General features: G+C 38.0%; 3 protein-coding genes across 4 annotated transcripts; 1 reads left to right on the top strand and 2 right to left on the bottom strand.

The window, feature by feature from the left end:
- Positions 1-4713: 4713 nt before the first annotated feature.
- On the bottom strand, positions 4714-11473 carry zcchc8 (zinc finger, CCHC domain containing 8). The gene is made up of 14 exons (XM_042489007.1): positions 11281-11473; positions 11079-11121; positions 10920-10994; positions 9727-9829; positions 9547-9624; positions 9321-9424; positions 8966-9031; positions 8802-8862; positions 8586-8722; positions 8331-8473; positions 8097-8212; positions 7338-7424; positions 6286-6406; positions 4714-5994 (listed from the first exon to the last, which is right to left on the bottom strand). Exons 1-14 carry the CDS (start codon positions 11453-11455, stop codon positions 5087-5089), a joined length of 2217 nt encoding a protein of 738 aa, XP_042344941.1. The 5' UTR covers positions 11456-11473; the 3' UTR covers positions 4714-5086.
- A 683-nt stretch (positions 11474-12156) lies between these two features.
- On the top strand, positions 12157-15476 carry si:ch211-110p13.9 (uncharacterized protein LOC562347 homolog). Its single transcript, XM_042488863.1, has 4 exons — positions 12157-12411; positions 13409-13538; positions 13622-13755; positions 14605-15476. Exons 1-4 carry the CDS (start codon positions 12292-12294, stop codon positions 15379-15381), a joined length of 1161 nt encoding a protein of 386 aa, XP_042344797.1. The 5' UTR covers positions 12157-12291; the 3' UTR covers positions 15382-15476.
- Positions 15477-16679: 1203 nt separating this feature from the next.
- On the bottom strand, positions 16680-23838 carry rsrc2 (arginine/serine-rich coiled-coil 2). 2 transcript variants are annotated; one of them, XM_042488453.1, is made up of 10 exons: positions 23755-23838; positions 22143-22287; positions 21622-21662; positions 20099-20262; positions 19665-19796; positions 19335-19451; positions 18544-18629; positions 18188-18453; positions 17497-17586; positions 16680-17403 (listed from the first exon to the last, which is right to left on the bottom strand). In XM_042488453.1, exons 1-10 carry the CDS (start codon positions 23758-23760, stop codon positions 17218-17220), a joined length of 1233 nt encoding a protein of 410 aa, XP_042344387.1. In that variant the 5' UTR covers positions 23761-23838; the 3' UTR covers positions 16680-17217. The 2 variants fall into 2 exon arrangements, with proteins under 2 accessions (XP_042344387.1, XP_042344388.1); XM_042488454.1 differs by having other exon boundaries at positions 19404-19451.
- Positions 23839-24854: the final 1016 nt, after the last annotated feature.

The raw sequence follows: 24854 nt of genomic DNA, 5'->3' as shown, positions 1-24854 counted from the left end.
CCTGATAAAATAAACTCCCTACTAGGTTTCACCAAAAAAGAGCAACAAGCAAAAAAGACGTGCGTCTGTGTCGTCAGAGGTGTGTACTGATGTAACCCTCACTCCTACACTCTGCTTTTGTCATCACAAGGCCAAATGGAGCTCTGGTTCTTCCTTTTTGAGGAAACATCTGCTGGGATGATTATGTAGGCCCCTGCTAGCACTGACTGACAGAGGAAGGTGTTAAGAATCACTAACAGGACATGAGCTCAGAGTAAGAGCATCCTGCGTCCGAAGAGCCATGTGAATACAGATTCACCTGTTTTCAAGTGAACAACCGTCATTGTCACAAGGTGGACATTAAACCTACCTTACAGATCATATAGATCAACACCGCCCTGTCCTATACAGATCCTGGTACTTACTATTGTGCCCAGACAAGGGTTGCAGCGATATACTACTTTCAAAGTATATCGTGGTATGATAATTGACAGTTATCATACTGTGTAGATTTACATATCTATGGTACTAAAGAAATATGTACGGAGAATCTCACCTGCATGTGCACATCTCCTTTCCTCCTCAACTACTGAGCAGACTTTTTACCCATACTTCTAGCAAAACTGGTTACAAATTTCAATTAATTAAATTGTTCATTGGTTGGTAAAACAACTCTGAAAATCACTTTATGGATTATTTGAGGGTTAACGATGATGCAATAAGAGCAGTGTACTCATGTGCATAATGCTTTTTTTTTACAATTAATGTGTGAATTTGACACCCCCCACAACCCCTTTATTTTTTTCAGATGTTTTTATTTCTATCTTAATTTATTTTATTTCATCTTATTGTATATGTGCTTGTTTGTTGTTGTTTTATCTGTGCATGTCTTTTTAAGTTAAGGCCTGCTACAAGATGATTTTATAATTGTAGAAAATAAAACAAAATTCATTATTTAAGAAAAAAAAACTTCTATTTTCATCCCTTTAACAGTCACTGTAATTGATAATGATAATAGTAATTGTGTATATTGAGAAACCATGATATTTTCCAAGACTGTTATGGTACTGTGTAGATCTCATACTGTTGCAACCCTCGCCCAGAGAAAAACTGAGACCAGAAATACTAAAATGGTAAAGTTTCCAATGCAGCCCAATGTAGAAACCAGAGTTTCCACAATGAATATAGCCTATTAAACCTTAATAGCTAGGGTGTATGTATTACATAAAGTTCACGTAAAATCATACATAATGCTTTCCACTCCTGTGGGCTGAAATCAAGTGATATGATGCCTGTATGCCAAAAGATATTTCTGTTAAGTCACAAATGTATACATTTTTATCAGACTTCCTCACAACTGTAAGCCTTTCTCTCATACATCCTGAGCTTTAATTCCACATGAGGAAAATCAAAGACTGCAAGTATCAAGAGATATTGCCTTTGCAATTCCTCAGATTTCAACCAATTAAAGCGTTAGTCTGGTAAGTGAGTTCAAACAAGTTAAACTGCTTTTAATCTGGAACAGAGAGGCTACATGAGAAATGCCTAAGTCACACCTTTAAACCACAGGGACTCTCCTATCGCACAGCTCCTTCACTGACACATAGCACGGTGTACCTGTGCAGTTAAATTACTTATTCCGTGGTCTGTAAAACGAACTGGCCTCTTCAGTGTGCCTCGCCTTGCTGCCTCTGTCAGTGGCTAACGGACTGAGAGCTGTCGGTGAGGTGGCACATCTGGTAGGAGTGAAGCCTATAAAAATACACTGCAGCTAACTCACCTTAGTAGCTAAATCGACGCCTGAGACAATATCCTGTTTATGGCGGGTTAAACTGGTAACATCCACATGTTCAAACATTCACTGACTGACCACTGTGGTCAGCATAGCGACTGAAGCAAATTCCCCAAGTCCAAAAGTCTCCGCAATGTCACCGGAGCTCCGGTAGGGCACACTGCTGCTACAAGTTGGGAGTCATCATAACAAATTGTGACAGATTAGATCACCTGTAAAGATAGTTTGCCCTTTAATGTTGTTGTAATAAGCAGTCCGTTGACTGTAATGTCACCTCTCCGGCTTAAATGAATCCCAGCCTGTTATCACGATAAGCACAGATTAGTTGCTAAGTAATGTTAGCAGCGAGGCCCGAGCGAACCGGTGGTCGGCACTAGGAGAAGGGCTGGTTAGCTCGGTTAGCTAGCTAAACTACCACCGCCTCCTCGACAACTTTCACGCAGCGGTTAGTTTCCTGGTTTACCAGCAGCAAGCGGACAAGCAAGTTTAAGGAAATACGTGACCTCAGTGTGGGCTGGGTAATACTGACCTGATATGTGCCTGTACAACCTACGTCTTCTCAGGAAAAAACACACAGCTAGCAGGCTAAGAGGAACCACGACGACTGACTGCTCAGTTCAGACACTGGCAGGAACAGTCCAGCGCGAGCGCAGCCTGTCCAACGGCAGACAGAAACGTCAACTGTAGGTGCCGAACAAAGATGATATGTTCAGCAAGATGGGTCACTTCCTCACTTCTAAGAGAGCACAACAGTTTCAGTAAAAAAATCAACAACAAACAAACAAACAACATAAAAACATTACTAGTGCAATTAGGATATGGAAGGAGTCACTTAATGGTAGATGTTGTTCATATCTTGCTGGGAAGGCAGATTTGTACTGTGGAGTAGTTCAAATGTTGTAATATTGTCAGACAAACAAAGATGATATGTTTAGTAAGATGGGACACTCCCTCACTTCTGAGAGAGAAAAAACAGTTTCAGACAATTAAAGTATGTCACATAAAACTAAGTTTTACAACTAAAGACACAGATTTTTACTGTGGAGGGGTTTAAATGCGGTGTTGTTGTCAAACGATGTGTTAATTCAAGCATACAACATGCAAATAGAGAAGTAGGCTTGTTGTAATTAATCCTTTGAAAACTGAGCAAATTGACTTGATTTCTTTCACATTGGGTGAAGATGATGAGAAATGACCAAAACATTTAGCACAAAAAAATAGTGAAAAGTAGAACTAAAATGACCTGGAAATTAGTTTTAAAAAATTTAAAGAAAGAAAGAAAAATTTAAAATTTCTTAAAAACAATAATTTTGTAACATAGTTATAAATATGTAATTGTGATCATTATGCATACAGTTCTCCCCAAGCTTTTTCTCCCCCAGACATTTTTCCCTAGTTTATTTTTTTATTTGAATCTACTAATTCAATTTCATCCCAAGTTGCTCATTGCTTTGTGTCCCCCATGTTTTTGAAAGAGATTGCACCAATTTGCTCAGGGTTCAAAGGCTACATACTTGTACAAGGCATCTGAAAGCAGCATAAGAAAAGTGATGTCACTCCAAGTTCCAAGGGCTAAGTATACAATGCTTAATTAATCTCACACTTTGCTGAAGATATTCCAAATTATGAGCATGAGCAAAATTTTAAGATTAGATCTAAATTTAAAAAATAAAAGTTGTAACTGTGCCAATAAAGCGAAACTTCAGGAAAACAAGTGTAAATCACAAAATACTAATCAAAAATTTCTGAATTTTGAATATAAAGACAGCAATGTGACAACTTTCTTACAAAAGTTGCAAGTGAAGACAGCATCAGTTTCACATGACTATGCTTGGGGTTTTTTATAGGGCTGGGACACATGGAGAAAATAATATATTACAATATTTTGACCAGATACTTCAATATCAATATTGTGGTAATATTGTAGTACTAATGGTGCTTTCACAAAATATTTACACATTGAGATTTTTGATATGTTCAGAAAATTGCATAAACTAACTGTAATGCCACCTTTAAAACCCGGAGAGGACAACACTTTCAATATTATATCCAAAATCAAAGACGTTATCTAGTCTCATATCACAATATCAATATTTTGCCAAGCCCCAGGTTACACAACAGTACTCTTGATATTCTCAGAGTACACACATCCAAACACAGATGAGCCTGTGCATGCATGGATATTTGCATAAGTATGTACTGTATGTAGGTGTATGTGAGTATCCAGTATGCATGTATCTGCAAATCATTTACAAGTCTATTCTCTGTGCATCTCAGTGTTCGTGTGTATTGTATGTATTTCAAATATGGACTAAAAAGTCAGAGGAACACACAATTGACATAAATAAATTGACATACACTGAAATCCCCTTAACTTTAAAGTGATTAAAGTAATTGCTATTAACACAATATTCTCAACTGCATCTGTGAAATATTTACAAACTCTAAGTTTCATGCTCCAAAATTAATTATATTGATAACTCTTGATTAGATAAAAATAGCATTTGTTTTCTGCAAGAAGAAACCCTCCAGTTAACCATCTTATTTGAACATTTTATGGTGCCTTTTTGCTTGCAATCAAATTCCAACGGGGACAATTAACTTTATTTCAGCTATTATATAAATCTATTTAATGTATGGTAAATGAATAGAGACAGAAGATAGACCAAGCATTAGAATGTCTTTGGGGGAAAAAATGCAAATTGTCCTAGTGTAGTTCCAATTATATGCAGATTCATTTGCAACACGCATCAAAATCAGCAAGTGGGCTGATTATGGCAGCAGAAGGTCAACTTGTTCACCAAGCTCTGCTTAAGATGGCTGACAATCAACTATATACTGTTAGCACACATATTTGGCCGCCCGTACAGCAAAATAAAATCCAACCCACATCTAGCCATGGCTACCAGATGAAATAATGCACTGAAGCAAGTAAAAGCATATTTACTCAATGATTTTAGAGCAATTCAAATGACAAAAATAGAAAAAGCCATTTAAACACCATAATATTAAAATTAATACAGGTCGAGGAATGACCATTTTACAAATTGTACAATAAAATAAACAGCATGAGTGAGACAACTGCTACAAAAACTGAGATTAATTGGTCAAAGCCTACAAACTGTTGCAGTACTCCTCAATGCCCTGACTTGTATGTTTACAGATCACATGTATATACACAGCCATAGACATTTGACCAGGCACAAAATAACGGCTAAAAATATGCTTGATAAGATGATCGTGAAAATGGAAATAGAAGTTTTGTTTAAAAAAATATCCATGTATCCCTGTGTTCCAAATAAAGACTGTGCATTTTTATTTTTTCTTCGCCAAACTTCTAGGGGAACATTTAAGCAAGTCTCTGATACGAAGATATGTCCCTGTGGCTTCAGCAACTTCTGTGAACTCTGGTGTATCTTCAAATGGAACAATGCCGGCCGCAAACTTGCTGCGATGAGGAACAGCTGTTATCTTTCCGTCAGGCCTGGGAGAAGGACAATCTCCAGCCCCCTCATTAGGGGGACCTAGATCAAGGATCCGCGGGTTGTCTTCCTGGCTTTTGATTGGATCAGGGCTCTGCGGGCTGTCATCTTGGGATTTCACTGGACCAGGACTCTGAGGGCTATCGTCTTCAACTTTTATCGGCCCAGGACTCTGAGGGCTGTCGTCTTCGACCTTTATCGGCCCAGGACTCTTAGGGCTGTCGTCTTCGACTTTTATTGACCCAGGGCTCTGACAGCGAATCCCTGGTAGTCCGGTTTGACTTTCACTGCTTTGGCAAGTTTCTGCAGGTTTTGTTGTTTCCATTGCTTCATCACCCTCCTCCGTTTCTGTGTCGACATGCACGGGTGTGGACACACTTGGTGAACTGGGTACAGGTGTTCCCGCTGCAGGTGTATCAGAGTCACTATTAGTGTTAGTTTCTGCGTTTTGTAGAGCTGCCCAAATCAGCCTCTGTTGCTCCTCGAGTTCTTCCAGTGTAAATTCATCTTCTGTTTGTGCCACGGTCTCATCAAGTACTACCCAGTTATGCCCTCGCAGAGCTGGAGAGCCGTTGGTGGGTGTGGGAGGAGGTGTCCCTTTAGGGAGAGGTGGGGGAGTGGGTGTGGCAGGTGGAGTACCCTGGGGTAAAGGAGGAGGTGAGCTAAAGCACGGGGAGCCAGGAGGCAGCGGAGGTTGGAACTGGAAGTCACCTTGGCCATGATGATAAGGTGTTCCTGGGTCTGTGGGAAGACACCCAATGATTGGAAAGTGAACCAAACAAAGAGGCAGCCGATTTAAATAATACTCTGTATTATTCTACATTTTAGCAATGAACAAAAACAGATCTGCTTTGCAACATAGCAATGTTGCAAAAAAGCAATATATTATGCATCAAGTCATAAGAACAAGAGTGGATATCGAGATCAAGAACATCACAGTTTACTGCTTCAGTTTGACTGTTATCTGGCTTTATATGTTTAATACGCATTATGGTGAGCCTGCTGAAAAAAGTGACAGAGATGAACACTGACCCGATTCAATATCCATGTCCGAGCTCCTGTCCGAGTGTCGATCAGGACTTGTCCTTGTCTTCTTCCGTTGCTGTGGGGATGAGTCAGAATCATGCTGTCTTTTGTTGCAGGTGGCACCAGGCTGATGGCAAAGAAGAATGACACATGGGATGATAATAGTGAAGGCCTCTTCCCAGATGTACAGTTATCATCCTTGTTTTATCAGTGCCAGTAAACTGATAACGAGTGAAAATGTAAAATTCCAGAGGCTGGAATGACAGAGAGCACTTTGTGCTTAGACTGGTATGAATGGCTGTCTATGTGGGATTATGAAGAATGGGCATCCACTGCATGTGAAAAGCGTGGACTTTTGTACGGTCAAAGTGGCATGCTGACGCCACATTTCTGACATGTCAAACATTTCGATGAGCCGTCATTAGACGCTCGCACAGATTACGCAGAGCCACAAGATGATTCCCCAAGGTCAGTGGTCTTTTTTCTCAATGAATCAATCCTACAGTGTAGATACATTATAGTGAATCATACCACTGGTAGCAAACACACTTCTACCTTACCACAGCTCCATAACTTTCAAACAAATCCTTATTCACAACTGTAAATGGTCAAAATGGTCTGCAGGCCATTTTGTTGTCTATTTTTCCACATACATTGCACATGGAAAAATAGACAATAGATTAGGCACTCAGGTCATGGCCTGACAATTGGACTGCACACTGTGAGCATGTAAATCCTGAGTCTTTAGGTTTTGCAGATGATTCCCTCGTACAGTAGTAAATGTCAAAAAATAACAACATTTCTAAGCTTCCTTTTTAGACCTGGAGACTATGTTCACTCCTTTTACATACTTTTATGATTAAAAGCTTTTGTCTTTCATTTTAAACCTGAGTGGTATCATAGAGAATGAGTACAGATCTAACTAATTAAGCCTGAGGGGTATGCAAGTGTTGACATGTTATACCCAGAACGTTTGGTTAACATTGCTGTTGCTTGAAGTCAGGCGTACGTGTTGTGAAGGAGAAATCCAACCACTTGAGGGACTTTAAGATAATTACCATAGGGAAGTTGTTGGACAGGTACGCTGCGTAATTTTGCTTCATGTGACTGGACTGCATTGGAATAGATCCATACTGCATGAACTCCTGCAGGTCAGAAAAAAAACAGGAAGTGAGAATCACAAGTGAAGCTGCCCTTCCACTGAAAAGCACAGAAATGTTTGACTTGAAAGACAATGTACAGACATTATGATTTATGCATAATTCCATACTACAGTATTTACATAATTAAATTATTCTAAATGTCTACTATGCAGGATTGCTCACCAGTTTAATTAAAAACCAACCCCAGGTTAAGTCTTGTTCAGCATTTGGCCTCGCCATATTTGCATTTTTTGGTCGCGTTGCCTATTTGATGCCTACATCTTACAGTCTGGCACATGGTCACTACCTCTTTTTAAACACAGCGACCTCAGCTGAGCGCTGTGAGGGTAAAAACCCATAAATGTCCTGAACACAGCAGATGAGAAAGTACAGGCAGAGTGTAGACACTGCATAAAAATACACTGCCACACACTGATGATTGAAGGGAATTACCTCTATGTGAGCCCATACAATGCTTTTTCTTTTTTTTAAGAAAACAAAACAAAACCTCATAGTATTTGAGTACTTTACAGTAAAATAATATCATCATAGATTACTGAAAAGGGTATATTTACAAAAAAAAAAAATCTAACCTAGCTGAAATATAATTCAGAATATTGGACTCACATATAACTCGTGATATATTCAAGAAAAAGATTATAGTGTAGGACTTACATCTTTCATGTTGTGTGATGCAGGTACATTGAAGCCGGGGAAATCCACCAGTTTAGAAACATCATAAGAGGTGTTTTGGGAATTGGTATTGTCTGTTACATTACCATCATTTGACACTAGAAAAGAGAAAAAAAAACACACATATTCAGCCCAACCTGTATATAGTTCAATAACATTATGTTTTGCAGTAGTTTGTTAAAAGTTAACTCATTTTTACTTTCTTTTAAAACATACCATTTCCATCGTACAGCGTTAGGCCGGAGTATTCCATCTCTGCCTCTTTGAGCCAACCTGGTGGGTAGCCGAGCTGCCTCATGCGATAAATCAGAGGAGGGAGGGTGTTGCCATCAATTCCCAGCGCTGTCAACAGCTCCTCACTGTTCACAAGCACAACACAGCATAAACATTAAATTATCAATATTTACTTGGTACAATAGATGTCGCAATAAATCACATCTGTGTCTGTTGTATACATTATAACAATCCTACCTCATGACTCCAGGTTTGTATTTACCAAAACGCTCCTCCACTTCATCCGCGTGGTATCGCTGGTTACTCTGCATGCCCTGGTTGTTGTTCTGATTAAACTCCTTTCTTCTCTCATTAATTGCAGCCATGTCTTTAGGCTAGGGAGGTAAACACATTTAAATCAAGCTCTGACTCATGTTTAACTCTGGTTCATACCATAATAATACTTGTTTTTACCTTGGGACAATCTCTCATCTGATGACTACTCAAACCACAGTTGAAACACATAGATTTGGGTCTGCAATGAACAGAACAGTGATGTACTTGTTATATTATTATAACCACACACCAACAAAACAAGTCAAAATAGCAGCTTAAGTTTAATTAATAACCTGACGTACCGTTTGTCTTTCATTTCTATCTCCTGTCCATCTGTGCCAACGACTTGGTTGAAAACCTGGTGATAGCTTTGCAACAATTCAGGAAATGTTATGATAGCACAGAACAAGAGCAACAAATTCATTATCTTGTCAATTTCAATACCTTAACAGAAATCACACAAATACCCTGGACATTTTATAATTATTGTATAATAGCTGTAACACTTCAAATCAGGAAGTCTTTACTTGAAGAAAAATGTTTGTATCCCATGGCAAAACAGTTCTTAAATGTGCAACACATGTTCAAAACAGATGACCTGAAACACTAGACTGTGAAGCTTTGATGGCGTGTTAATGCATCCATTTTTAAAGATACGTTGGAACTTCCCATCCCTCTGTCAGCTGGGGGTTTTCATTCACCAGAGGCTGTCCAAGCTTATCAACGCTGAATGTCGTGAAATATAAGACACTCCCAACCACCTAAGCCAGGAAAATAAGGACAGAGTTTATGATATGTTAACACAGCATGTAGACTATTTCAATACATCAAATTTCCATGAATGCAATATCCAAACAAGTAATAATAATAAATAAGTACTCACTTTAAATGCTTCTGTTGTTGTTTTAACACTACTGGAGGAAGACTTCTGCAGATCTTCTTCCAAAGCAAAAGCTGAATTCTTCATAGAGGATAAAACATGTTTGTTCATTTTTTTTTTTTTTTTAGCCAAGTCATAACTGTGTTGATATTTATTACAGAAAAATATATTCTGGGTGAATACCTGAGCTTTCATTTGATAGATGGCATTTTTCTTGTCCTTGCTGAGATTCTGGTGCTTCAAAATCACGCCACAGATGCAATCTTCAATTTCTTGTCGACACTGCCTAAAGGGGAGACATTAATTGTTGATTTTACTTTAATATTATTAATTACAAAGCAATGTTGCAGTAACTAGCGATAATGAGGTACACACACAGCAAGACAATTAATATGCTGTAATTTCATCTTATTGGCCATAGTGCAAAAATTAACACAAGTACTGGCCAAATGTGTTACTACAGAAATAAATATGTATAAACATGTTGTTTAGGGACTGTTTACACACACACACACACACACACACACACACATATATATATATATATATATAATTTTTTTATAATTTTTTAAAGCACTGGGGAGGGAGTTGAGTTTTTTTATTTGACTTAGGGGAGTAACATTTAACTTTAAATGGTCATATTTTGTATTTACTTTTAACTCCAGACACTGTGAAATATGACTATTTGTGTGAAAGAGGTTCATGCATTTCCCCCACGTCACTGAGGGAGGCTCAGAGGAAAATATTTGTAGCTGAAGGGTCACTGTATGAAATAAAACCAAGGTCACACATAAAGGAAAGCCCTTTACCACAACCTTCTCATTTATTTACTATTTTATTCCTTATCCTTCTGATGTCCTGTTATTACCATCTTTTCATGTTTTAAATGTATTTACTTGTTCATTTAATTCTCATTTATGTTTTGTCAGACCACCTGAGATGTCATCTTCTTATATTATTCTTATATTATTTTTGTCTTTTAATGCTTATATTATTATATTTTCTAAAATTCATTCATTTAGCACTTAAACTGCCTTTTGAGATCTACCTGTTTTTATCACTTTTATTCCTTTTTATTTGCTTTAATCTTGTTGACCGTCTGTATTCTTGCCTTTTGGTTTGACTTTTATAGAACTTTCTCTGATTGGCATGTTTGTTTATGTTTATTTTATTATTCCCTGAGTTCCTGTCATTAATTTGTCTGTCAAAGCACTTTGTAAACATTTTTTTAGGTGCTATATAATTAAGTGTTATTATTATTATTACTATTACCACAACCTCAACTTGACAGTCACCTAAGCCAGACGTAACAGAACTGAATATGCAAACAACAAACGAACAAATAAACTAAGATGTTATCCCATATGACTGCTTACTTTGAAATGATGTTGTTCACATAAAGGATTTGAAGAGCTGGCCCGTCAATGTTGACATCTTCAATCGAGATGCCGCTGTGAAGTCAGAGCAAAATTATTAGTGAATGATCAGTTTCGTTTCGTTTGTTGTGCGCATTTCCTAGTGTCAGCTGCAATTACCTTGGTCGTGTCAAGATGTTCAGTTTTCTTCTTAAAGATTTATGTAATCTATGAGTTAAGGAATAGAAAGCTTACAGCAGAGCCATTAGCAGATACTTTAAGGTTGCGCTGTTTTTGTTTTGGGTTACAGACTTACGGTGCTAGCAGACGGTAGCTAATGCTACATCCACAGAGCTAGCACATACATCTAACGCAAGGATATTCTCCTCGGTGAGCCTCTGGATGTAATCATCGCTCTCCTCCAGCCTGCTCCGGAGCAGGCTCGTCTCCTCCTGCTCCTCCTCGTCATCTGTGAAGCGAATATGTGTCGGGACCGGCGGTGCGGAGTCATCAAGCTGCTCAAAGAGCTCACGATCTCCGAAATCAACGTCAGCCATTTTTACCCAGCTCTGTGGCAGGACGGGAGGTCAGAGGTGAAAGCAACTATTCTTTGTATTCATTGGTCCTCCTTTGGTCACGTGGTAGGTGAATAGTGAGAGGGTTGTTTTTAGCTCACAACATTGTATTACAGGTTGCATGAATCCATCACCCTGTGTAACTCTTACAATTTACGTCTCAACATCCCCCCAGACTGTAAAAAATAAAATGAGTGATAAGACAAAACACGCAACTCACCAATTCTAACCTACGTGTAAATCTGTAGGTTTCACATAAAGAAGCCAGTTTTACTCTAATATTTCCATTTACCATTATAAATATTTTATGAATAGACGTCTGACTTAAAAATGACATTTAAAAAATTGTCTTTTATTCATTTATTTGTGTTGCCTTTTTTAAATGGGTTTAATTCATTTTTATATTTTCATGCTCAGTCGATAATTCGCACTGGTTATTAAATAAACTAATGTAATGGGAGATGGCCAGAGTTTGTTTTTTTTTCGATAAATATTTTTAAAAGATAATAATAATAATAATAATAATAATAATAATATAAATAATAATAATAATAATAATAATAAAGGTAGAAAAAAGGCCAAAAAAAGGCCATTTTACTCACAGCAGCTTATTTGGCCTGCAAGACGGCGTTGAGGGCTTAAAATACAATAATCGGCATGTTTCTGTTCGTCTGTCCTCAGTTGCGTCGGCTCGGTTTGTTTCAGCTGTTTGACTTTACTTCTTTCGTTTACAATATTCTGGTAAAAAAAAAAATTCAGTCTTTCTACTGTACAACACACGATTGTGACTGAATGAGAAGCCTCACTGTCTTCCAGCAATGTCCAGTAGCTCAACTATCCAGTTAACTTTACCGCAGTGGGACGGGGGCTCGCGGAGGATCCGCTTCATTCACCTGGTGAACCTGACGTCCTTCAGGCTGACAGAGTGCCCCAACAATGTGAGTGCACTGCAGGCGCAAAGGTGGATTTTGCTCTTGTAATTTCTATGAAAATGATAGATTTGTTCTTGTAATCATATTTTCCATAACTCCTGAAACCAGCTAGAGGGTGCTATATCGACCAACACCACCATCGTTATCTCTATTTTGTAGTTTACATTACGTTTCATCAATTTACACACACATTTATTCAAATTCTGCCGTTTTTCCAAGTTATGTCTATATCTTAGGGACTGTTCGTTATTTACTTTACTGTGCAAAAGTCGTAGGCCACCTTAAACTTTGTTATTTTAGCAAGGTTATAATGATAATACATAATTATTTTTCAGGAGTGTCTTTAAAATACAACCAGAACATACAGGAAATTTGTGTGCAGTTTTAACAACGCAAATAATTCAGAATAAACCAATTTCAATGGCTTAAATTTATAATTATTTAGTGTGACCTCCTTTTCCACGCAGCATGTCCTTAACTCTGCCGGGCAGACAATGAGATTTACAATAATAATCTTCCCTTGTATTTTCACCAGGTTGTGTTCAAAACATGTCAAAAGCTCAATATTGAGCGGCCTTTGAGGGGAGGAACTTCATATATTTTTTAAGCACACGAGTAGAGGGAGTTGTGTTTTTGTGTTGCCTTAGAGTAGAGACAGTCAGCTATCAAATAGTTGTATTTTGTTTTTTATATAAAATACCCCCACAACCCCAAAACCTACAACTGGGTTTTAAAGGCATGTTTCCTTTAAAAATTTCAAAATCATGCTTTTTTCATAGACAGAAACTGTAAAATATTATTATTTATGGTGAGGAGATGGTAATGTATTTCCCCCAGCCACTGAAGGAGTTGAAGGAAAAATATTTATTTCCCAGAGGAGGGTAATGATATAAAAATAACAAGGTCACACGCCCTCCATCCCCTTGTCTGATAAATAAAGTTTAGTCTATTCATGGAAGAGATGATAAGGATTATGTATGTGTCATCTTTCTATCTGTTTCAGAGTCCAGTGGTCCCTCTCTTTTTAGGAGCTGATCTCTTCTCCAACACTGACATCCGAACAGAAAACCATCCCAGATACCATGCCAAGTTTGCCAAGAAAGGATTTGCTACAAAAGTACATTTTTCCTCAGGTAAAATGCCATAAAGGATGACTCATCTGACACCAGTGCACAGACATACACTAACTTCAGACAATGTTGTGTTTCTGTTGCAGCATTCAGGTTCCACGGGTTAAAGGTACCTACTGCAAATAACAGCCTGTGGTTCTACAGCGTCCAGGGACTCTTTCGAGTAGCCTTTGAGATGTACAGTAAGCAAGAGCAACTTGCCGTGCTAGAGAACTTTCAGGTGCGTAATATGTGTATTTAATTCAGTTCAATTCAAGGAGGCTTTATTGACGCGACCACAGTGAAACAATATTGCCAAAGCATATTTTAACAGCTGTTTTTAAACTATGTCAACATTATCTAAAGCAAAATGAACATGTGTGGACATCAGGAACAATATTAAAAAAACTATTAATATTACAATAAATAATAATTTTAGTAATAATAACGGTAATAGTAAACCATGTGTATGTATGTGTGTGAGAGTGTGTTTGTCACTCACGGTTTCTCAAAGTGTGGCCGGTGAAGACATATTCTGCTGCCAGCCTTGCAGCTCTCTATGTGCTTTCCCACGAGGTTTGATAATTTGTTTATTTGGGTAGTGAGGTCAAAATCAGGATGTTTGTGTTTGAACTTGGGGAAATATCTTTCTCAGACTAGCAGGAGTTTTGTCAGAAATTTCGTCTTGCTTGCCCTGCTGGCAGAAGTGCTCCTCTTATCTTTACATAACACATTTGCTTCATTTTACCCCAATACATAAAATAGAAGAGAATAGGATAGAAATACTTTATTAATCCCATGAGGGAAATTGTTTTGCTACAGCAGCAAATATACTGTAAAATAAAATAACAATAACAGTAATAAACATATGTCCAGTATGTACAGAGAACAAACAAACAAAAAACCAAAAAGATTAAAAATAAAAGAGAGCAATAAAAGAGAAATAAATGTGCAAATAAGTGTGCAAAAGTGAAGATGGATGTGCAAGTGAGTCCAGTGCAGATGGTGAGTTCACCTGCCACACAGAGGGGAGCTGTTAAGGATTGAAAATGAGAGGAATATGTTTTAATATATCACTGTCTTTCCTCAGGATGTTTGGAAATCACAGATAAATGACAGCCCCCTGAAAATGAGTTACAGCCTCAGTGTGCAGCTCGACTTTCCACCATACAGCAGCCTGCACGATCCAGAATCAAAGAGCATAATGTCACAACCTCAGCACTGCCAGGTCGGCAGGGAATCGGTGGATGTATATGGTGGTGCCACGGGTAATACATCAGCAGATCACGATTATTGTTCTTTTCCCAAGAAGAACTTGCAAACTGAGCAAAGTCACTCAGTTGTATCTGCAGTGAGACAAAAGTTGCACAGCTTGGATGACAAACTCTCCTCTTGGACTCAAGGTGACACAGAAGAGCTGGAGACTACCTCGCTGCTTCTGCAGTACACTGATCAGTACCTGACTGGGAATCTAGAAGAAAAAGATGTGACAGAAACTGTGTTAACCCTGCTAAAGGCCAAAGACTGGGGCTGTGTGTATTCAAGTTCACTGCTTTGTGGAATAGGACGCTGGCTCGGCCAACAGTTTCACGCAGCCAACAGCAGCATTAGCCAGAAAGTGGAGGGTTTTAAAGTTCAGCACATTGAAAGAATTAGTGACTTGCCACCTGCTGAGGAACTAGCGACAGAGCTGTTTCCAGAAGCCATGCGAACACTGCTGCTTCATTGGATGGGCCTCAGTGAGGAGTCCACTGTGGAGAAGAGACACAGCGAGTATCCAATCCTGCTCCTCATCCTCGAGTTTGCCAATCACAACCTCATCACTGGAGTGGCTCATGTGCTGTACTCCAGTCTAATATGTAAATAGAGTGGATTTATATTTAGGCATCAACACAAAGACCTACAATTAAACTGAACAATTGCTAATATTCTAATAAATTTAATAATACAGACGTACAATAAACATACAATACATTTTTGTATGTGATGTTGTCCTTTCTTGTCAGTCTTTTTGTTTTTGCTCACACTACTTCTATCAGACAACAACTGGGACTCTGGCCAGGTAACATTTCAGTATTGTGTTGACCCTCACCGAAATAATATGGCCATGACAGGATCCTTTTATTTTTTACAAAATGATTTATTCCAAAATGAATGTGTTAAACAAAACAAGTTACATATCGTGAAGATTAATGTGAGCTGTTTGTCTGATCTAATCCAAAGTGTAATTTCCACTGCAGACTTTTCAAATTTGCATTTGTACCCCTACCTCACACACACTTTAAAAAATGTATTTTTAACCACGAATATCATGCTTCAAGGTCCAGTGTGTAGGATTTAGTGGAACATTGCGGTAAGGTTGCAAAACTAAAACATCTACTGTCTGCCAAGCATCTAGGAGAACTATGAAGGCCAACACAAAAGTGCAAATGGCCCTAACTATCTACTCCATCAGAGTTTGGTGCGTTTATTCTGGGCTACTTCTGGACCCACTCAAAATATGTATTTATAAACGGTTCATACGTACATAACAAAAACATGATTCTTAGTTTCAGGTGTTTAAACACTAATGAAAACACAGTCATGAGTATTGTATAGTTTCAGGTGTTTATACACTAATGAAAACACAGTCATGAGTATTACATACATATTTTTGCCTATAGATGTCCCTAAATCCTACACACTGGACCTTTAATATGCTACTGTTAGACCAGTGGTCAGATTCTGGTTGAGTTTGAATTGAGCTGATTTTGCTTATACATACCCCCAAAATGCCACATAAAATGTCACATCTAGCATATTTAGTAGTATTCTGGCAGGCTTTAGCATGATGAGCAACTTAATTATTTCCCAGATTTTGTTGTGGTTACCATAGTCTAAAAATGTACGTAGAAATGAAGGAAATGGGATCCATAATGTTTTGTTTTTTTTTCGAGGGATGGCCCATGGATAAAATTGCACTGTTCTTAAATGCACTGTTGTTAAACCCAGTTAATTTAATTTGGCATGTAGTTGATTCCATGATTTTTCTATACAATTTACTTGGGATTAATTCAATTTTTTTTAATTACAATTTTATCATTAACTCCAAGCTCTCGCAATGACAAAAAAAAGTCCAATAACCCAGAGATAACCTTAAATAAAACGGGATGTATGAAAACCTTGTTCAACACAAAACTAATTTATTTCAAGAACAATTGAAATATGTGATTTCTCCTGTCAAGCAGATCTTTGTCCATTGCAATCCTGAAGACAACATGTATTACAACCCACTGTTTTGTTGTTCCCAATCATCTGTGGGATTCTGATAATGCTACACTGACTTCAGATGCCTTTCGCTAAATGGATGTAAACAGTGTTCACTTGAACCACATTATATTCACTTTATGTTCAAACAATCACATATCAATATATATTTGAGTTAAAAAAAAGAAGCTACCACATTATTGAAACAAATATCTATTTTTAACCAGTCTCAACCAGTCAAACCGATGCATCCTTTTGCAAAGATTACAGTACAGATTAATAGACGCTGAGCCAAACTCAGCATCTGGCTATTTACATTATAATGTTTCAATACGTGAGATGTTTGTCTATAAATAAATTACAGATTCAGAGCAACATCCATGCAAGCTTGAGGGCTAGCGATGAATCGGTGGTCCTATATGATCAGATGAGTGGCAAAGACGGCCGATGTGCGGCACTACATGGAATCCATTCCACGCGAGAATGAGGAGGTGAAGCCGAGTCCCATCCCCCTCTGAGTGTGTGTCTGAGAGCGAGCCATCTCATACTGAACATCAAGGTTCCTGAACATCTCCTCCTGCTTTTGAAGAGTCTTCAAGCCCTCTTCATTAAGTGGTTTGGCAGCTTCAGCTTCATCCTCTCCCTGCAAAGACACCAAATTTAATAGAACTCTAACAAGTTAGAGAGCTTAAGTAATATCATACACCCATTGGTTAAGTAAAGTAACTATACTTACTTTAATACCCATTAGTTTGCGGAATTTAACATTTTGGTTCTTGTTTCCAAAGTTTAGCTTCTCCCACAGCTCAGCTGTCTGGGACTTGTCCTAAAAAAATAAAAGGCATCATGTGAATGTCATACATACAAACATTGTACATCAAATGAACCTTTTCTGGTGTACATATTTTATAGCAATGCATGATACAGGATTTTTTGCCAATATGCAAATATATGCCAATATACAACAACTCATTTGGCTGATAACCGATTACTGATGTTGATGTATCTACTTTTTTCCCACCTAATTTAAGTGATTATCTTCCGTAGTGCAATTAACATCATATTCTCTTATTGAGATCATCCACCAGCAAATGGAGACATAAAATAGAATGCTTTTCAATGTATGAATATTCATTTATTGTGCAAAATAAGAAAATATTTTGACTAACGGTGATGTTTTGTACCTGTTCAGTTTGTTAAAAAAAAAAAAATCATAATAAAGATTTGTGATAAACATGAATTAACATATTGGACAATTTCAATATTTAATTTTAAAGCCGATACCTGTTGCTAACAATGTGTTGATATTATCGTGCATTCCTAATATTTTATAAAAGGCTATTTAAAACATTTGAAACACTGGGCATAAATATTTACCAGAAATGGTAAAAAAAAAAAAAAAAAAACACAGCAAAATCTGTTCTTACCCCCTCCTTTTTTCCCTGCCATAGCATTTTCCTCTTTTTCTCCTGCTCTGCGAACTTCATAGGATTTACAGCGGATGGGTTATAGTAGCTGGGCACAGCAATACCAGTCTCTGCCAGTGTTTTTGCTTGAAGGGCTGCCATCTGTGCTGCCATGGCTATCTGAGGTGTGACCTGCGTCCCAGAGGCCAGGAGGGCTGCCACATTGAGGGCAGGGTTTGAGGTGGCAGCTGCAGCGGCAGCAGCTACTGCTGCGATAGGGGCAGCCACTGGAAACAAAATGCAGACCAGCATTAGTAAGCGACTCTTGACTCTAACAGTAAGGGTTTTTAAAACTTGGCAAAAAAAGTGCTTTTCACCTGCAGCTATCTCCTGCTGTTGCTGCTGCTGTTTGTCCAACATTTCCTTCTCTTTCTGCTCCTGTAGTTTCTTGGCTCTCTCCAGCCTGGAGAGAAAAAGAGAGAAGATCATGCTATTCATTTGGTTTAAAAGCCTGTTGTGCTCACTGATGTGCTCACTGCTGTGTGTCTAAAAGTGCTACAATGACCTGCAAGCAAAATAACATGATGGAGACATCAGCCCAACTTTTAATATGTATATTTGAGCCGTTGTTTAACAGGGGACAGCAGAGTTTTTAGAGGAAATGAAGAGACAGGAGAGGTTAATATGCTACACAGGTCCCCGGCCAGACTCTAAATATAGCTGCTGAAATTACATTACAGTGTCTTAGATACAGACCACCAATACACCCCGCTTTTCACAATTTTAGATTTTCCTTCCAATGTGGTTTTACGAACAACAATGCTCTCTGGCAAGTGCAACATGGATGAGAAGTCAGATTACAGCCAAACTAGTGGTCCAAACTTTCAGCTGAATAACTTCAGGAATGAATGGTGGCTCATGGCGAGTTGCGAATTTATTTGTTTGGCCCTATTACCTTATCTGCGCCTTTACTGTTAGCCATGTAACTGTTTTAAATTGTCAGGCATTAGCTGAGCTGTAAAAGTTTAAAATGTGTGCAAATCGTTTTTGAAATGCTCTGTAGCTGCTATTACGCTAATGCAATAACCACCTCTACCATTGTTTGGATTTGACCACAACACAATGACCAACCATCTTTTTTGTAAATGCCTGTAAGCTGTTGCCTTGCCTTCTGGCCAGGGCCTCTTGTGCATCCATAGCTGTGTTTCGGCCCCGAAAGGCAGGTGGATTGACAGACCTGCTACGACTCTTTCTGCGTACTTTCTCACTCCTTTTCTTTCGCTCCCTGGTGGAACAAAAAAAATAATTAATGAGCATACAGTTGATGACAGGTAGAATAGCAAGCATGCAAGAAATACTTAATCCACACAGACTTGCACTTCCAATCCAATCCAAGTTTATTTATAATGTACATTTAAAAACAACAGTTGACCAAAGTGTTATACATCATTAAATAGATTAAAAAAAAAAACAATAATAATGATACAATTAAGCTCACCTGCTCTTACTGCGACTTCTGCTATGATGGCGGTGTTTGGACCTTGAACCTGACCGCGACCGAGCCTTCTTCTTCCTGTCCCGGCTGCGTGATCGCGATCTCCGTTTGTCCTTACTTTTGCTGTGATGCTGCCTGAAAGTAATAAAATACATAAACAAGAATAAAAGAGATTACTGGCATAAATCTTGGAATGGGTAATTTACTGTGAACACAAAAAGCTGTGTGGGATTAATGAAACCAGAAATTCCACAACAGAAATTATGATGTTTATTTAGGGGCTCTGGTTTTTCCCCCAAAAAATGTTCTGGCAGAAGCATCAATGATCCAGAAACTATACCAGGCCTCTGACAACCATCTAATTCCTTCTGTGTCATTAAACACGTTGAAAGAGCCACTCAAAATATTTCTTTATGCAGTTTTTTGACCAGACTAACCTCTCGCGTGAGTGTGACCTGGAAAAGCTCCGGCCCTTGGAGGGCCTCCTGTCCTTGCGTCTGGACCGCTCCTCTCCGTTCTCTGCTGAGAGTCTGTCATGCTCTAGCTGCTCGTCTGTTTTTCTGTTTGATTTTGGTGGCTTCTCAGAGTCCCTCCTTCGTGCCTGTTTTAAGAAGAAGTTGTCTCTTTCAGGAAAATAGTGCAACAAAAAGAGTTAGTACCATGGCTTATGGCAGAAGGTAGGTCATAAATTTTGACAAGCTTGTCATTTGAAATCCATTTTCATTGCATATACAGAATGTCATTCTGTGAACTCAATTGCAAGTGTGGAAATTTCTGTAATTTATCTCTTATTATCTCTAAATGAAGCACTCCGAGGAGATGTAACTACATGACTGTTGCCTTTCTGGGGTTGTACCCACATGTTCGAATGCACTTATTGTAAGTTGCTCTAACTCGATAAATGTAATGTCATTAATCAAACCATCATGGTTAGAATCTCTAATATCTCCTGATAGTGACATCTCTATCTCATATATTTCGTAATAGCGTGCATGCAAACCTTTAAATCTGATTCTGAGGAAAAAACTTAAAAAGTGGTTCTCCAGTTCAGCAACTACCACAACTCAATGTTACCAAATTGCTTTGAATTTGAACCCACAGAAATGTGGACGTAGGGATGGGCATGAATCTTACTTTTTACAGCCGCTTTACTTATGTCATCCAAATCATACAAAGCACAATAATAAATGAACATGAAAAACATAGATAAACTTCATAAATTAAGACGACGCGTTTCTGCAATGTGTTTTTGCCAATTTCGTGTCTCTTCATAATTGAGTCACCACATTTATCTCATGTGATCATAATTTGAATTGGGTCTCATTGGTATGATGTGCCATTAAAAAGAGCTGTTACTGTTCTTACAAACAAATTAGTCCCGAAGCAACAATTGCATGATTACATAGGCAGTAAAAAAATTAACTGAAAAATAAATTAGTTCAATTATGCCCATCCCTAGCTGAAAGAGATGCAAGAGTTAATTCCATTTTTTCTACCAACAGTGTGAGACAAATAGGAGTTTGAATGGCAGATAGTTACCTGTCCCAGTAGAAGACATATTATTTTGCTATGTCAGCAGGGTCTTCTGTTCAGTCTCTTCGTGCATTAGCACGCTGAGTATGATTTATTATAGAAATGTTATCATGTGATCTACACACAGGATTTAACAAAAAAATAAAAAGGAAAAAAAATACTCTTCACCATTTAATATGGTTACAAATAATGAAAGACATCCAAGGATGAAAGCTGCCTTTGAGACATGTCAACAAAGGGAGGGTAAGACAGGACCCTTCCCATGTGAGTAAGTCCATTTCTTTTGTTCTTACTTTTGATCATTGTAACATATTTAACCTAATAAAATATACTCACCTTGACCTAAAACTAGCATGGAATATAATGTAAGACCTTGAAAAATCACATCAGATCAGTTTCTAGTCATAGAAATGAATGTATTATTTACCTCTTTACTCCTGCTGCGACTGCGTCTGTATTTTCTGTCACCTGGAAAAAGCAGAGAGCAGAGTGCTGACAAATACACATGTAAAAAATACCTTTTCAGCAAACCTGTAATATAAAGAGTGTTGAGGAGAGCATATTTCGGACAAACACACTAGAGCTTGTGTATTAAGTATTTTATGCAGTTAGTGGACAAGATGTTGCAGTAGATACTGTTGGGGATTTGTCTCTTTCTGTGGACACACTGAATCTGCTCTTAAAAAAAGAACACGAGTGCTGACTTTGCAAAGCTATTTGTTGACATACTGTCACATGCTACTGTAACTACATGTTAGCAAAGTGACCTCATTCACCTTACAAATATTAGGATAAATTTATGTTTCTAGCTAAATGTTTTTTTTTTAACTTTCCACCAATTCAACAGATTGATCTCATGGGCATATACACTGAAAACAAATGTCAGTAACTGGCCCTAATTATTTTGGATTTGCTTGCACTGTCTGGATTCTGTTGCTGAATACTAACGTTTTCGGTCCCTGGAGCGTGACCTTGACCGTGAATGATGGTGTTTGGAGCTTCTGGGAGACCTGGATGAATCCATGCTGTGTTTTTTTCTGTGATAAACTGGTGAGCTTGTTCTGGTCAAGTCGACCGAGTCATTGTCACTTCCCTGGAAGAAATGGATATGGGATAAAAACATGTCAGTGTCAAATCAGTATGGTTCAGGATGTATACAGTGCAAAAGTCTTAGACCACCTTAACTTTATTTATTTAGCAAGGTTTTAAAAGTTATACATATTTATTTCTCAATGGTCTCTTTCCTATAATATAACCAGAACATATCGGAAATATGTACACACTACTAAAAACTAGAATATTTCAGATGGGGTAACGTTGCAACTATTTAGTGTGACCTCCCTTTCCACTTAAAATGACCTGAACTCTCTTTGGCAGACAATATGAGATACTAACAATACTAATCATGTATTTCCACCATGTTGCATTCAAGACATGTCTAAAGCTCAATATTGATTGTTTGAGCTACCTTTTGTTATGGTTGTATGATTCCATGATTGGCAGTAAATATTGACTTCAGTCTCAATAAGCCATTTTGTTCTGACTTTTTGGTGTTTAAATGCATTAAACATGTTCTCTGTATTCTTTGTTTGTAGACTGAAAAATACTTAAATATCATCATTACACCTTTGCTAAAACATCAGCCCTGGGGGAGGTGCTTCAAATCATTTTAAGCACTCTAAAGGGAACAGTTACGTTTTAATGGAGAAACATTCAGTTTTACGTGGTTGTATTTTGTTGTTACATAAATTACCCCCAGAACCCAAAACTTTTATAACCTGGGTTTTAAAGGCATATTTTCTTCATTTTTTTCATCACACCTTTAATCATAAACAGAAACTGTGAGATACTATATATTATTTACGGTAAGGAGAAGGTCATACATTTCCCCCAGCCAATTTGTATCCTAGGGGAGGGTTATGATATAAAAACAACAAGGTCACAACTCAGCCACCCCATGTTCTCTGTATTCTTTGTTTGTATCTCAATAGAGAGACTGCGATATACACACACACGTAAATATATATACATAAATTACACAGTAGCGTATACATTAAACGTTGCAGCAATTTAGTATTAGGTTGATGGGCCGGTTGTTAACTGCCATCCATACCACAAGAGCGTTTTTGTGCCACCACTATGCCCTGCCTTGTCCACTACATGAAATCTCGCAGATCATCACAATGTGAAACAGCTGCAACTGATGTTAAATATGGCAGTTCTTGTTTTCTTTTCGAGATACGACATCTGATGGCCTTTATTCAGTATTAATGCATTGCTTTTTTCGACCGGAATACATCCCAGGATTATCACAAATAAAACACAAGCCAGTTAGCTATATGCTATCTACGTTAGCTAAATCCCATCACGTTCGCCATTCATACTTCCATCACACAGCAATTTTGGTGTTAGCTAGGTCGCTAAGCTAACTAACGCTAACCGCCATCTTTAAGAAGAAATATTTCGAAATAAAATCGTAAATATATCGATATACTGATGTTATTTAGGTGGTCATATGTTTTAAGTCTTGTTTTGATTGTCGTTATGTAATGGTACTTACCGACATAATCCCGAAACACTATAACGCAGCAGTTGTGCTCGCTGTGTGAACGAACACGGAGGTTTAGCTGCTACACTGCAGCCGTTGTCCTGCTCAACTAGCTAATTTAATCTGGGTTGCCAGGTTTTACCTCCCGTATCCACCTGTTACATTCAGGCAAATGCAAACGCGAGTTTCTGAAGTCAGATCGAGCACACGACACAACAGTAACAATGTGGAACCGTATAATAGACATCTCAATTTATACAAAGTCAATTCAGTTATATGCAGTTTATTGTAATAATCAGATCGATAAACTTTGCCGTAAATGTTGCTGTAGAACCCCTGAAACGTAACAATTAAGTATACTCAGATATCACCCGGTAAATTTTATTATTTATAAATGCATTCCTGATATGAAGGACAAATACACATTATTTAACAATATAGCAGACTTTAGAAGACATGTGACAATCTTCTGGACTGATTTTCAGTTGGATCTCCAAATACATTTTGGCAGGAGCATGTGACTCAAAGAACCTTATTTGTTAACAATATTCAAAAATCCAAATTTCTTCAAGAATTAACAGTATATAATTAAACTGTTCTCCCACTGTCAGTATTTTTTTTAGTTTTTGGGGTGTGTTATTTTCTTCTTTTTTAAAAAAGATTTTTCTGCGTTGGGTACTTAAGGGTACTTACTGAATACATTAAGTACATGTTCCTGATTATGCTCACTTACTTTTACTTCAGTAATAAGTTCATTTACTTGTAACAGAGTAGTTGTTTGTACTTTTACTTAAGGATCTGAATACTTGAAACACTGACACCAACGTAACGAACCTGGCAACGCCGTATGACGTTCCTTTAACGCCCCGCCCTTCTGTGTGATAATCTTAATGTTTTTACCCTCTTTGTAGCCTGCCAGGCAGCACTCACTCTTAAGCTTTTGACAGCCCAAACAAGATTCGTCAATTAAATGGTTATGTTGAGACTTGAAATGGATGGTATCAAAACATAGACTGTGCTTTGGGTTCACTCCTGCCAATCCCGAGAAAGAAGGCATAATTAATACATAGCTTGGGATGGCGGTTGTATCTGTTAGACGATACTCAGGGGAG

This window comes from Plectropomus leopardus, chromosome 6 (genome assembly GCF_008729295.1).
Source record: "Plectropomus leopardus isolate mb chromosome 6, YSFRI_Pleo_2.0, whole genome shotgun sequence".
NCBI classification, from domain to species: domain Eukaryota; kingdom Metazoa; phylum Chordata; class Actinopteri; order Perciformes; family Serranidae; genus Plectropomus; species Plectropomus leopardus.
This window is presented reverse-complemented; position numbering and strand designations above follow the sequence as displayed.

Bases quoted from the DNA above. Each gene is read 5' to 3' on its own strand.
- zcchc8 (XM_042489007.1), bottom strand. From the start codon at position 11,455: ATGGCTGACGTTGATTTCGGAGATCGTGAGCTCTTTGAGCAGCTTGAT. The intron at 8,474-8,585 runs GTAGGATTGTTA...GCTTGTGAACAG, and splicing joins TACAAACCTGGAGTCATGAG to TGAGGAGCTGTTGACAGCGC. The intron at 7,425-8,096 runs GTAAGTCCTACA...TCTGACCTGCAG, and splicing joins CATCACACAACATGAAAGAT to GAGTTCATGCAGTATGGATC.
- si:ch211-110p13.9 (XM_042488863.1), top strand. From the start codon at position 12,292: ATGTCCAGTAGCTCAACTATCCAGTTAACTTTACCGCAGTGGGACGGG. The intron at 13,539-13,621 runs GTAAAATGCCAT...TTTCTGTTGCAG, and splicing joins AAAAGTACATTTTTCCTCAG to CATTCAGGTTCCACGGGTTA. The intron at 13,756-14,604 runs GTGCGTAATATG...GTCTTTCCTCAG, and splicing joins CCGTGCTAGAGAACTTTCAG to GATGTTTGGAAATCACAGAT.
- rsrc2 (XM_042488453.1), bottom strand. The intron at 19,797-20,098 runs GTTAGTCTGGTC...TATTACTTTCAG, and splicing joins AGGTCACACTCACGCGAGAG to GCAGCATCACAGCAAAAGTA. The intron at 19,452-19,664 runs GTGAGCTTAATT...TTGTTCCACCAG, and splicing joins AGAAGTCGCAGTAAGAGCAG to GGAGCGAAAGAAAAGGAGTG.